We start from the raw sequence: 15401 nt of genomic DNA on the forward strand, positions 1-15401 counted from the left end.
TGCCAGATCTTTATTATTCAGAATCCATTAAGAGTGGTGATGGCTGCTGGTGCAGAAAAAGGAAGAGGTGGAAATCAACTATGTGGAATCCATGAGGGTTAGGATAAAACACTCAGTCAATTAGGACTGAAGAGGCTTATAAGCTTAGTAAGTAAAATGATAAAATCCATCTCCTAGCTTTTAGAGGGTTGAGAAAGATTCTTCCTGATTGGTGGATAGTAAGAAAACTGTCCTTCCTGTGTAGCCAAATAAATATTGGAATAATCTCATTACTCCCTTGTCATGCTGATTACCGCATCTAGCTATCTTGTGATACAACTCTAGATGCTCTATGTTCTGTGAGTTCTGTAGCTCAGAATAAGTAGTATGTGTTAAGCTGTTTTTGTTTTTAATGCTTGGCATAACCCGTTATTAATTTATCATAATTTGAGCTGGAGTCTGAGTGGTTATTCTAACAAATTCAACAAAGGTTTATTCACCCACTACCCAACTCTGTGGAATCAAGTGTTAATGTGAATGTTTGCTGCTGCCATGGGGTGTGTGTTTTGTTTTTATGGATTTTAATTCAGTAAGCCGCCCAAAGTCACTGTGTGTGAGCTGGGTGGCCATATAAATTTGTTAAATAAATAAAACACCTAACTGTGTTCATCTAACTACCTAACAGGGGATGAAAGAAGAGCAGACTATTAGTCCATTAGTGGAGGTTTTTGCTTCAAATGCTATCTCATTTCCAGGCATTTATTTACATGAATTTAAATAACACCCAGCTCTCAAGATTCTAAGATGTTTATAATAAGTTTAAAAGCAAAAGATACATAAATCAAATATCAACATTTAAAAACCAGTAGCTCAAATACCATGTCGTCATAACAGTATTAAAAATCAACCCCCAAATGCCTGCTGGAATAAAGCTTTTATAGCTTTATGAAAATAAGGTGGGTAATGGTAAGGTGAGGTATAACCAGGGACTTATGATACAGAAGGACTGCCTTAAGTTCACTGTCCCTTTGCTTTGTCATGGGGAGAGGACCCTAAGCTTCCCTTTCCTTCCTGTGCCCAGGCTGGGCAGATTCCTGTAGGGAGACAGTCCCTAAGGTATCCTTGAGCGGAGACATATAAGTCTTTATAAGCCAAAAACAGCATTCTAAATGGGACTCACTCACTGGAGAATTGGTGTTATATTGCAGTAGTGGCTTTCACATACTAACATTTGTACCAACTGAAATTTCTTGGACATGATAAGAGGTAGTCTCGTGCAGAGCACATTACAAAGCCTAAGCATGTAGTGATGAGGGCATGAGTCACTGTTGGCAGATAGCACTGCAACTGGCACAGCTGGGCAAAGGCCTCTTTTGACATGGCTTCCATTCACTGTTACAGTAGGAACCATAAGTCCAGAAAGACCTCCAAAGTTCAGAACTGCTCCTTCAAAGGTAGGTAACTGGTCACTGGTCTGAGATGGGCAGCTATATAAATTGAATAAATAAATAAAATAAACTTTGTCAGGACCAGCAAAGAGCCCTGACTATTTCTGTGTTGCTGAGACTCAGGCCAAATTTGTTTTGGCCCACTGAGACCTACACAATCTCAAAATACCAGGTCAGGATTTCCACAGCATTTCTGGCATTGCTTGGGGTGGTAAGGTATAATAGAATACCATGATTATCTTTCCAGATAGAAAAACAACCTCTCCCAGTGGCTTCACATAGAAGTTAAAAGCAATGGGGGAAAACTGAACCCTGGAGTATCCCACATTTGACTAAACTTGGCCTACGAGTACTCACCCTTATTACCACCAACTGACTTCACTGAGGTAGGAGTAGAACCACTGTAAAAAAAAGGGGGGGGGCTGGATTCCCACCCTCTGCAGGAGGTCCAATATGATATCATGTTCAACAGTAGCAAATGTTATAGAAAGGTATAAAGTAACACTCCCAACTTCCAGGTCTGTACACCAGTCACCCATTAGAGTAACCAGTGCTGTTTCTATTCCACACCCAAGCTTGATTCAGGACTGAAAAGTATCCATTTAGCTGCTTTATCTAAGATCTCAGCAGTATTTCCCACCTTGCACAGAAATGAAAAAATCAGTACACTGGACAGAAATTGTCAAGTATGACCAGAAATGGATTCCTCAAGAGAAGGCATACTTCTGCTTGTTTCAAGGACAGTGGCACTTTTCTGTCTTTGAAAAAACATTTGCTATCTCTTAGATCTAGCCACTCATATCTCCCCAACGGTGAAGGAACCAGGAGGAGCATGGATCTAGCCTGCTGAATGGCAGGATTCATTCTGCAAAGGATCCTATCCACTTCCTCAGACCTTTCAGGTTCAAATAAATCCCAGACAATATCTTAAGATATTATTCCATTCATCACACTAGATTGTTGAATCTAACTCTGAATGAAAGTGAGCAATTTCATTAATAATAATAATAATGGGCAGACATGTCACAGTGGACAGCAAGAGCATTGTTCTAACCACTCCTCCCCAATAGGAACTGAGTTATTCTGAACAAGACTGCTGGATACCATTCTTTGATAATTCTATGACACAATTAACAGCAGGCTACGATATTGCCACAGGGTAGGCCCAAACATGGGCTCATATCATATTCACTCTTTGTTTCCCACCACCCTTATTCTAGGGATCTCTTCATTCTTTTCATTCCCAAGAGATAAACCAATGGACACCCCAGAACTGGCAGCACTCTTCTCACTTCTTTGTTCTACAAAGCAACTAGAACTGCCTACCAGATTGCAGGGAAAATCCCCAAGCTCCTTCAGGAAGCCTTCTGGATCCATCAGACACCCAAGGCAGACCATCCAAATAAGTTTACCCCATCACTTCGAGTTGGGAGCCATGACAAGCTAATCATCCCTTTTTGTAGCGAGACAGCATTACGATGGAGATCGGCACAGGATGCAGGATCCTGGCTGCCAAAATGCTCTCTGGATTAAGGAGAGATCATTGAGATAGCCCACATGACTCTGCACAGCTGCTCCTTGTGAGTAAACTACAGGAACTGTCATTTTGCAGTTTGCCTATGGGTTGAGTAGCTGCGAGTTGAGGGAGGAACCATTTTTGCTCACATTCATTAATACAGCCTTTTAAAGGGCAATAAGCTTGACCGAGCCTCACTTCTTAATCACTTTGGATTTGTTTGGTTTTTTTTCTGCTGCCTTAAAAGGATTAAGACCTTCAGAATGGCAAGTTGTACTATATTCACTAGGTGAGTTACCTTCTACTTAGAGAAAGAACTTTTAAATGTGATTTTTAAAAGTTTGTGAAAAATATTACTTTTTTGGATTAAACAGCAAAAGGGTGCTTAGAATATGGACTTTAGAAAGTTTAACAATGTATTAAGGGCTCAGATGGACTTAGAATTATAATTTTAAATGCACACAAAGAGCTTTGAATTAATTAGCAGGAATTTTCCCATGGGAAAAATGGCAATTGTTTTGAGTTTTTTCATGATAAGGGGACCTTAAAGGTTGGACACTAGAGGGAGCTAGAGAATAAAGAAAATGGAGCCAAAATCTATAATACAAACTTGGGAATATTTGTCTTCCAAGCTTTTTGACAAATTAGATAAATGTCTTGACAAGATTGACAGGGCATGTTGTAATGAAATTACAGAACAAGTTGCAATGGATGATTTTGAAATTACTTTGAAGGGGACTCAAATGTAACAAGTAATGAGAAAGATATGGAGAAAGATATGGGCACACAAATGGAACCAATGGATGACTTATCCCCAGGAGATGATGTACAAATATTGAACCAGGAAACTGACTTGGTAATATTTTTTTACTGGATATACAAAAAAACTCTGTTAAGATTTTGAAGGACTTTATTAGAAGTGACAAACAAAAGGACAAACTTATTCAAACAAAAGGACAAACTTTACTTATTGGATATACAAAAGAAATCTATTAAAGTTCTGAAAGATTTTTGGCTTGAAACACAGATGAAGGAAGCTGGCATATCAGGGAGGTAAATTCTCTTTTCTGAATGGGGAAAAACCTTTGGTTATTTGCACTGGGAGGAAATTTTCTGCTGTTACCCTTATGCAGTTTTCTTTTAATGATAACTGCAGATTGAGAGGATTGATTTTTCTCTAAACTCCAGCATGAGAGGAAAAGGTTAAATGAAATGTGTTATGTTGATGAACGCACCCTCGCTATGCAGAGCTCAGAAAATACAGTATAAAAATAATTTTGGCAATATCAACTATAGCTTTTTTTAGTGGAAATTATTTTATATTACCTGGCAAGGCCTTTTCATTTTAATTGCTATAACGTGGTATCTATAACAGCAGAGTTCACAAGTCCATGATCCTCTTTCACTGATCCACTTCAATAGGCAAAGCTGATGCGTATATCTTACAGACCCATCACATCGACAAGGATTTAACAACTCACCCTAGGAAACAAATTTTAAAAGTTAAATAAATATTAAACTTTTCTAATCCCAAAGCACAGCACTTCTTTTAAAAAAGGACTTATTGGCTGAAATAAATCTAATGTTTCTTTCAGCAATACCATTTTGCATATTTCATCTATAATAATTGTTACTTTTCTTATTCTCAAATGAGAAATTAAGAGAGTTTTTAGGAATGAAAAACACAAGCTCTACTACTAAACATTCTTGATGTTCTGTTTTTCTTAGAATTTATCCCACAGTTTCAGAATCCACTTGTTTTACCCTACGCTTGCCCAGTTCTCCCAGCAAAGCTTATCAATGCATGAAGTAACAAGGGGATTGTTTTTCAGCCAGCTTGACAGAGCCTGATGGTGATTAGGGCTGAGAGGAAATGACTGGCCCAAGGTCACCAAACTGGCTTTTTTTCCTAAGGGAGACCTAGAACTTGGATCTCCCTGCTCCTAATCTAGCAATCTAACCACTACACCATGCTGCACAACATGCTGGCTCTCACAAAACATTCTTGATGTCTAAAATTGTTTTGAAGGCTGTGTTTATCTTATCATTTCGAAGAAACCAAAACTGGCTCAGATATTGGTATAATACAAAAATGTATATGTTGCCTCATTCATCAGATTTCAGACTTTATTTCAGTAAATATATGTATATAACAAATGTAAGGAAATGTAAAAAAAATTCTAATATATAGAAATTATTCAGATTGTAATCCTTAATTATTAGACTATGGCATCAGTGAAAATGTCAAACGCATTGTGATTTTGCAGGTGTATATTTCATTCTTTCTCATTTAGGCCTTCATTGTAGATTACACTCTGAATAAAGATTATAGTGTCAACAGATGAAGATCTGCTCTACAGTAGAATAAGGAAACACATTTTTTGTCCTATGCTCAGTCTTCTCAGGTTCTATTGAATTTGCTTCAAGATGTGATAAAGATCAAGCTCTCAATAAAACACTTCCCTCCTCAGCCCAGAATAAACTTATGAGCAGAGCAGATAACAGTTTCTAGCAGAGGAGATTAAAGATACTTCTGCTATTCAGCTCTTCTCAAAGATAGTTGATTTTCAGGTAGTCCTCATAGGAGAGAGCCATGACAGCATTGCCTTCCTCCTCCAGTAATATTGCCGTGACAGCCTCTGACTCAGTGGAGGAGTGAAGAACAACTCAACCCAGAAGCACTTGCTTACAGACCAAGCTGCAAGGGAAGCAGATAAGTATGTCTAGGTCAGGAGGTTAATATTTAACAAAAAAGTTAAATTTCAGAACAGCCATTATTTTAATATCCAGCCATGAAATTATATGTTAAATGAAAAGACTGCCAATTTAAACATATTTAAACATATTAAAAGGATTGGAGAAAAATACACAGTACTGTGAAAAGAGAATGAGAAGATTATTAAATCATGTGATGGTAGAAGAGTGTTTGTAATTATCTGAAAAAAACAAAAATGAAATTTAAAGGAGGTGGAAGGGCATGTTGCTGTAGCTAAGTCCATTAATGTATTCGGTTCTATGCATCTGTGAGTTAAAACTAAAAATAGTGACACAAATTTGCAGCTGTGAGAAAAACTATTAAAAACAACAAAACTCAATGGAAAGAATATTTTTGCTAATGAAAAAAAATATGAAAAAGGACTACTTGTATAAAATCTGAATGAGATCAGGTCAGGAAACTTTGCTGACAGATGCAGGTAGCTAAACAAAGCAGTGTACTTGCAGACCTCACTGACTCACAGCTTCCATCATAGGAAGTGAAGTTGAACTTCCCGTTACAAAGATTTATTGCAACATCTATCTATTGCTACTTTTCTAGAATAATCAGAACAGAAGTTGTCATCCAATCCCATGCGGATTTGGTATTCTGATTCATCTACAAGGATTTTTGGAAATACTAGATGAAAAGGGCCAGGAAATAAATGCAGAATTTCCAATCTGTAATTCTGATTCTTACACAATAATGAAACCATTTAGAATAGGCAATTGAAATTCAAACAAACCATGGTTTACTATGATGCATAAACTCACCCTACAAATAGCTCTAAATCTGAGAGTAAAATGTTATTAATGGATAAATTAATTTTATTTAGAGGGAAATAATTAACAGTCAGCAGTTTTTATTAAAAAGATATGCTAGATCAACCCTGCTGTAATTTTTGAAAAAAGTGGATAATGTTCTGATAGACAAGGTAGAATTAAGTATTTTTCAGGGCATCAAGTTTTCAACTAGTTTTGGGATTTTTAAAAATTTATTTTAGAAATATTGGACCTAATATCACTCAGTTGTATATCTGTAAGGAGTTCTCTAGCTTAGAAACAATTTAATCAAAATATTTAAAAATCTTATCATGAAGCCATTATTCAATCTCTAACACCTGAATACAACTGAAACTAAGCTGCATTTTCCTTGGGGCCTGTTTAAGACTTAGTTGTCTCAAATTTTGGCTAAAGCAAGTCAACTGGAGAATTTCTTTGATCCATCTCACCTTACTAGACAGGTTCTGTTCTACCCTAAGAAGGCAAATTAATGATAACCCGGCATGGGGTAGTCTTTCCTTGCCAACATTATCTGCTTTGGGCCTTGATAAAATTTTAGTTGAACTGAAGAAGAGGATTTGGGATTTAGATATCTAAAATGATAGAGCCAATGTTTCCCAACCCTTTTATAGCATAATTGATTCTGCTCCCTGGACTGTCCCTAGGCATTTTTTCAATATTATATATGCCCCTCATAGGAGACAATTTACCTTGGCCTGAATTGAGATGCTACCTATTAAGGCAACAACTGGTAGATATGTAAGTCACCCATATGAAAGCTGTATTTGTTTCTGTTCAGACACGGAGGTAGAATCTGTTTCACATGTGCTATTAAAATGTCTGTTGTACACCCAGTGGTGATTGAACTTAATATTTACAAAGATAACTTTAATTCCATTGTGACCAAGAGGCCTGTCACTGTGTGACTGAGTGCTTTTAGAACTGATGTGCATTCAGGAGTACAAGGATGGCAATTGACACAGAGAAACCAAGACAGTGGAGGCTTTTATGCTTCTTCTTTACTATATGCAGCAAAACTATTTACAATAGGTATTTGCAACAAGATCCTGGCCTTTATCCAGTGTCAGTTTTCTTCTTAAGTCTCTTTTCCAGAGACTATTTCCTTCTAACTCTTCTCCTAAAAGCTTAACTTCCTCCCCTTTCATTCTGTCTCCCTCTCCCATTTCTGGAATAATCAAGAAAGAGTAAAAAGAAGGAATGTGCTGGATTTATGAATGAGTGTGCTCAGCGCTGCTCATCTTCTTTCCTTGGATCTATTCAGCCAATCATCATCTGTGTCTCCTCCACTGGGGAATGAACCTCTCTCGGGAGTGTTCTTCCCATTATTTCTCCAGAGACTAGGGCTTTGTGAAAAACTCCAACCCTCTATCCGTAGCCAGCCACCTCCCTCCTACCCATCTTGAGTCTTGGTTGAAGATGCCATCTCTCTGGGCCTTTGCTTCTCTTTCTCCATAGAAGCCACCTGACAACTTTTATTCTCCCTCTCCAACCATGAACTGACAATTGCTGCACACACTCACATTAACTTTACTTTCCAGCTTTTCTCTCCAGTCACTCCCTTCTACAACAGTCTTTGTAATTGTCATTTTGTCTCCTCATTTCTCCACTTATTTTCTTTCCTCTCCTTCTCTCTCTCTACAATTTTGGGTTAGACCAGCAGCATGTTCTCCAGAAACTGAGGAGGTGTATCCCCCTAGGGCTCTAGTTCCCAACACCTATATACAAGGCTGGACCAATGGGAATGCTGTCTACCTCTGGCTAGCAGACAGGTCAACTCATCAGCCCTTGTGACAGTACACCTGCATTTCAAGGCTAGAACTGAGCTTCTTCCCTTTTCCTCTCTCCATTTGCTGACTCACACCAGCACAACAGCAGCCATACCAGGCCACTGAAAAAACATATGCCACAAGGCCATTACCCTTCTTTAGGTGACCACTCTTCAGAAACTTCTAAGAAGTTTGCAAAATTTCTGTCAATTGCTATTAGTATTAGAAGCCAAATGGTTTCTCCCTCATGCTATTAATTGTTAGTTGTTTATTTTCTTGCAATATTTTTCTTTTTTTACTATATTTATTTATTTATAAATTTATTCACTGCCCATCTCCACCTTATGGTGATAAATTTATTCACCGCCCATCTCCACCTCCACCTATTTATTGTATTGTTGGTCTTTTTGTGTGTGTTTGATCTTGGATCATAAATAAATTTTAACCTAACATTAACTAATATTAGTTAAAGAGTGGTCCACTGACCTAAAGTGGGACCCTGCTCCATGGGTAAATGTGAAATGAACAGATAAAGTAAAATTAACTAGGACAAAGATAGGAATGCAGAATGAAACTTTTTTGTAGTTTAAGGGTTCAAAGCCTAATTCAAGGTTATTTACTGATAAATGGGATGGTGTGACAAAATACTAATGCTATGGATTTTAGAAAAATCATAGTATTCACCTATGAAAAATAGTATGCAATGTGCAATATTTTAAAGCATTTAAGAAATAATGGATAATGGATATTTTTCTTATACAAAATTGGATATGATGAGGAAAAAAACCTTATCTGATGTCAGGGGAAAGCTTTTCATCCAATATTCAGAGAAAATCTGGGTGAAGAGAAAGGTCTCTATCAGGCACCCACAAAATGCTAACAGTAGGTGCCTCATGAATTTCAAGGAAGACAGCAGTACAGATTGTAGACACAGAGCAAGTCTATCCATGAGTAATTACAAAATGATATACTGTGGTCACAGGAACATACAATGCAACCTCCCCCAATTATCTGCAACAGAGCAGGCATTCTATCAAGCATCCTGGTCTCAAATAGTTTAATACTTTATATGTCATAACTAAAATCTTGATTGCTAGCTATCAGCCACTGCAATTGCTTCAACAGAAGTATAACATCTACTGTATATGGGCAGGATTCTACTCAACAACATGGCTGCTGTATTATTCATAGCTGTAACATCCAGATCAAGGGCAAGGGCAGTGCTATGAAGAGTACATTACAAAAATGAAGCATAAGATTGCCAATGCATGCATAACAGTATCTAGGCTGGCCCTGTTCAGGAAAGGGCATAATTGCTATATCAACCAAAGCTAGTAATTTGCTTGTGCCATAGAAGCAATTTGGATGTCCATTGGCAGCACTGAGCCTAAAAGAACATTCAAACAACAAGCCTATTCTTGTTGAGGATTTACAGTCCACTAAGAATTTGGGAACTGCCCACATGGGCTTCTTCTTGCCAAGGTTTAATCCCAAGTTATTGGCCCTCATCCACCTCTCACTCCATCCAGACACTGATCGGAACAGACGTAGTCTCAGATTCAGATATTATTGAAAAATGGAGCTGAGTGTCATCAGCATATTGATGATAACCAGCCCTAAAGTTCCTGAGTGGCTCCATACACATGTTAAATAGCATCAGAAAGAACACCAGAAAGAAGCACTCCATAATCTAATGGCCAGGGTTCAGTTGCACAGTTAGCCAATACTACTCATTGAGACCATCCCTGCAATAGAAGCAGACCCAGTGTAACCCAGTGTGTCCAAATCAGGAAGAGAGTTCAAGAGGCAACCTTGGTCAGTACTGTCAAAAACTTCCAAGAGAATAAGCAAGCTCAACAGGGACACATTTCCTCTGTCTCTCTTCCACAGAGGCTAACCTATCAGAGCAGTCATGCCCAATTCTATTCCAAAATCAAGATGGAATACAGTCTGAAAAAAGTTACATAATCAATTTCCTGAAGTAGTTGGCAGCTGCACAAGCATCACAGTGGTCAATCACTCATGTAACAACCTGTAAGATTTGTGTAGCTATTCATTTTATTCTACTTCCTGTAATGACAGGTATTCATAACATCTATATTTACTGATGTTGTGTGCTTTATTTCTAATACAATTTAAATACAATTAATACAATTGAGATTATGAATGGAGGAAAAGTGGGGAAATATACAGGAGATTAGAAAAAGTGAGAGGTCATAAACTTGGAAAGAAAGGAACTGTGAAAGAATGAATAAGTTATATAGGTGAAAATCAGAACTGTTGGGGAACTTCTAGGTTTCCAAGAAGTTAACAGGAATGCTGAGTTCTCAAGGATAATTGTGTCTGTAAGTTGAATAATTTGTGGACTTTTCTGGATGAGTCTCAGGAAGAATTAAATTGATCAACACCAGGAGAGACTTTTGAGGTCATTGGTGCTCCATGAAAGCTCTACTTCTGAATAAATGTATTATATTCTGAGAGAAATCTCTGCTGTAAGGTTTCTTTTGCTGTAACCAATTTTGTTGTTTATTCATTTAGTCGCTTCCGACTCTTCATGACTTCATGGATCAGCCCACGCCAGAGCTTCCTGTCAGTTGTCAACACCCCCAGCTCCCCCAGGGACGAGTCCGTCACCTCTAGAATATCATCCATCCATCTTGCCCTTGGTCGGCCCCTCTTCCTTTTGCCTTCCACTTTCCCTAGCATCAGCATCTTCTTCAGGGTGTCCTGTCTTCTCATTATGTGGCCAAAGTATTTCAGTTTTGCCTTTAATATCATTCCCTCAAGTGAGCAGTCTGGCTTGATTTCCTGGAGTATGGACTGGTTTGATCTTCTTGCAGTCCAAGGCACTCTCAGAATTTTCCTCCAGCACCACAGTTCAAAGCATCTATCTTCCTTCGCTCAGCCTTCCTTATGGTCCAGCTCTCGCAGCCATATGTCACTACAGGGAACACCATTGCTTTAACTATGCAGACCTTTGTTGTCAGTGTGATGTCTCTGCTCCTGACTATTTTATTGAGATTTGTCATTGCTCTTTTCCCAAGGATTAAACGTCTTCTGATTTCCTGTCTGCAGTCAGCATCTGCAGTAATCTTTGTGCCTAGAAATACAAAGTCTTTCACTGCGTCTACGTTTTCTCCCTCTATTTGCCAGTTATCAATCAAGCTGGTTGCCATAATCTTGGTTTTTTGGAGGTTTAGCTGCAAGCCAGCTTTTGCATTTTCTTCTTTCACCATCATAAGGGTCCTCAGTTTCTCTTCGCTTTCAGCCATCAAAGTGGTATCATCTGTATATCTGAGATTGTTAATGTTTCTTCCAGCGATCTTAACTCCAGCCTTGGATTCCTCAAGCCCAGCATGTCGCATGATGTGTTCTGCGTACAAGTTGAATAGGTAGGGTGAGAGTATACAGCCCTGCCGTACTCCTTTCCCAATCTTAAACCAGTCCGTTGTTCCATGGTCTGTTCTTACTGTTGCTACTTGGTCGTTACACAGATTCTTCAGGAGGCAGACAAGATGACTTGGTATCCCCATACCGCTAAGAACTTGCCACAATTTGTTATGGTCCACACAGTCAAAGGCTTTAGAATAGTCAATAAAACAGAAATAGATGTTTTTCTGAAACTCCCTGGCTTTTTCCATTATCCATCGGATATTGGCAATTTGGTCCCTAGTTCCTCTGCCTTTTCTAAGCCCAGCTTGTACATCTGGCAATTCTCACTCCATGAATTGCTGAAGTCTACCTTGCAGGATCTTGAGCATTACCTTACTGGCATGTGAAATGAGTGCCACTGTTCAATAGTTTGAACATTCTTTGGTGTTTCCCTTTTTGGGTATGGGGATGTAAGTTGATTTTTTTCCAATCTGATGGCCATTCTTGTGTTTTCCAAATTTGCTGGCATATAGAAGATTATTTATTTTATTTTAATAAAACTTTTTAAATTTTAAAAAACTGCTTTTATCAACACTTAAGGCACTGAGTTCACAATACTACCCTCTCAAACATATTTCCCCAAAAAGTTTTTTTTCTAATAGGACAAAATTGTCTGAACATAGGGAGAGCCTCTACAGGAATGGACAGATCACTGACTCCTTTAGACCTGGTGGAACTATCCCATTACATAATACATCCACCACTCTCTGTATCCATCCAGAGAGTATGCTATACATTACAAACATCTTGTCCATATCCTCTGAAAACTAAAAACAATCCCACTCATTTACTCCAGATGACAGACATTAGAGACCTGAGTACAATCTGTATCAAAAGCAGTGTTCAAGTAGCATGAAAATAAATTATTCTATCCTCAAAATGTCTCACAGATCAGTTACAGCAGGTCTCTGAGGGCTCCTGCGCTGGGTCTTCCAAAGCAGATGACAATAAGAAATTGACCACACTAAAGGATTATATTGGCTGGATACTTAAGAAGGCAATGGAGGATACAAAGTAAGCCCTTTTTGCAACCTTTGTTGACATGTAGCAGATATAACTGTATATACTAAGCCATGCTCAGTCGGTTTCAAGCTAAGTTTTGTACCATACATATTCTAGCTATCTCTTGGTCAGCTTTATCTTGATCCTCAGAAAACCAGGGGGAAGTTTAGATTCCACAATGTTGAAGAGGACATTTAGTGATTGTCTCAGTAGCCCTGTCAGGGTCCAGCTGCATATATAATCTCCTAAGCAAGTGAACCTGTCATCTTAGAAGCTGAGGAGTCTACCTAATGTACCATGAGGCAATGGATCCAGACCTTTCTGTCCCCGATCCAGTTGTAGAAAAGTCAAGACCATCTAGCCTTTAGGAACAAGATCAAATCTGGGTCAAAATCTAAAAGATTGAAAGCTGGAACTGAAGACAAAGCTTTGCAGAGTCCAACCTTAATTAATCTCATTATGAGATGTCCTTGGGTGGGATAAGAAAGTTACTTCGGCATTTATGCCAGTGGAACCATTTCTAAAATTGTTCTTATTTTGTGCCTTTTGCTGGTGCCTGGTTCTTCTGTTTCTTGACTCTCAGATGAAATGAGACATCTGCTACCTTTGAACCTGACATTTTTTGGACTGCTTGCTGGAACTTTAACTCTTATCCTGATTTAGAAACATTACTACTGCTTGGCACCCTGCTGAAAACTGAGACTGAGGTTTTCAGTATGATGTGCAATTTACAACCATTAATATCTCTGTGATTTACCACCAGCTTGTTTGCAGAACCGAGTTAAGCCTTGAAAGGCCCTTCTGTTTTCTCAGTCCACGTATCAGCATGAGTATTAACAGAATAACTGATTCTGGGTTCAGGAAAATACACTGGAAATTCAAATTAGATTTCATAAATCTCTGGAGTCAGGTCATTTTAATAGATCCTCACCTGGAGTGGGGGAAATGAAACTGTGAGATGAACCTTCATCAGATGGTAATCTAAGCATGATTACTGCATAGCACTAACTCCCCCAGTATCCAGGCCATTCCACCCAGAACAAAAGCTACATCTAGGGTGTATACTTCCCAAAATCCCTTTGAAAACTTGCCACAAAATTATACTTTTTACTGTGACATTGGGGAAGCAATATTAGCTGTATTAAATTAGTCTGATCTAAATTAAAGTTTACCCTCAATTCCTGCTATGCATTAAATGTGATTCTTGATCCAAATGAAGGTGCATCCTGATCTAGGCTGAGCTCATATAAAAATGAGCACAGGCTATATAAATAAATATATAAAAATGGGCACAGGCTATATAAATGTCTGTATACGCACAGACTATATAGAGCACAGGCTATATAAATGTCCATATAGGTACACACACATCTACCACAGTAATATTAAGTACATAGAACTAGGTTGTTATAAAGTAATACTTTACAATATATACAATATAAACATCTATTTATTTAAGTGGATTGCATAAGTTATCTCTACTGAAAGACATTCATCCCTGTTAACATTCTCTAGATTCTGCAGCCATACATCAGAAAAGAACCAGTGGCTAATTATAACGGATTCTTTGACCTGCAGATGTATCAGCAAGCCTCTACACAACTTGTCATTGTGACAAAAAGTTACCCTTGCTTGCTCTTACTGAATGCAGAAAGGTGCTACCACCATGCTGCCACCTCGTCATATAAGATGCAGCATGTCTAGTCTGGGAAATTAACCCCACCTACTACGATATTATGATTCAACGCAGCAGAGAAGTGAGAAACCGGATTCTTCACTTCCGTTTTTCTGCAGCGCTTTTCTCAGAGGCCACTAGCGCTGTCCGTGGTGCTGATGACCCGTCTACGTGGTTGCAACTATTTCACTTATGGTATTTGAAGAAGCAATATTCCTAAAGATATAACAAATGGAGCGGGGGAGGCGGGTGCGCGTGGGCGCCCCCTTTTTCTGCTTCCTTCTCCCTGAAAGTCATTTAAGGGATCTTAACCTGGAATTCAGACGCATGAGGCTAGGTGTCTTTCCCAGTCGGCTCTCCTAACCGTATACAGCTACAATTGCTACCTGACGGCGGGGAGGGATGGCAGGCTGCAAATCTGCCTGCTCACCGTTATCAATGGAAGACTCTCTCCCCTCTCTCTGAGCCCGTCTCTACCCCAGCGCTCACCTGCTCAGCGCCCTGGAAGCAGATCTTGCAGATGGGGCCGGCACCGCCCCCGCCGGCTTCCCAGCTGTTGTTACTACAAACCGAGCGGGTCTCGGGTTTCTCGCTCTGGCCAGTCCCGCCCTTCGCGGAGCGGCTACTGGGGCCCGGTCCGGGCGGGACTCCTGTCGCTGATCCAGCTGCTGTCCCAGGCGGCAGTGGAGGCGGCACAGAAGGCGAGGTGGGGTCTTGTTGCGGTAGCTCCCCGCCGCCGGGGCTACCACCGTTTCCCCCACCAGAGCTCATGAGGGACACCGGTGTCTGACAGCCCCCTTTTCGCCCGCCTGCCCTGCCGGTCGCCGCCCCCTCCTGCTCTGCGGAGGGGACAGGGCGAGAGCAAAAAGGAGGCGAGGCGGGCACGAGCCGCCGGCTGGCTGGCTGGCTGACGAAGGCAAGCGAAGCGGTCACCGCGTGTCAGCGTCCTCCTCCCCCCGTTCCCCGGTTTGGTGCGGGCGCGCGATTCCCCGCTTCTGACGCTAGCGGCTGCCTCAGAATGCGGT

At 39.8% G+C, this 15401-nt stretch overlaps 1 protein-coding gene across 1 annotated transcript in view; it reads right to left on the reverse strand.

Moving 5' to 3' along the window:
- MARCHF11 (membrane associated ring-CH-type finger 11) overlaps positions 1-15171 on the reverse strand; it is a 36449-nt gene extending 21278 nt beyond the window's left edge. Inside the window, exons 1-2 of the mRNA XM_063300201.1 lie at positions 14866-15171; positions 4270-4425 (exon numbers count right to left, since the gene is read on the reverse strand). Coding sequence (XP_063156271.1) covers positions 4270-4425; positions 14866-15147 — 438 coding nt within the window. The 5' untranslated portion in view covers positions 15148-15171. The remainder of the gene's footprint in view (positions 1-4269; positions 4426-14865) is intronic.
- Positions 15172-15401: the final 230 nt, after the last annotated feature.

The sequence above is a fragment of the Candoia aspera genome, chromosome 3, assembly GCF_035149785.1.
Source record: "Candoia aspera isolate rCanAsp1 chromosome 3, rCanAsp1.hap2, whole genome shotgun sequence".
NCBI lineage: Eukaryota > Metazoa > Chordata > Lepidosauria > Squamata > Boidae > Candoia > Candoia aspera.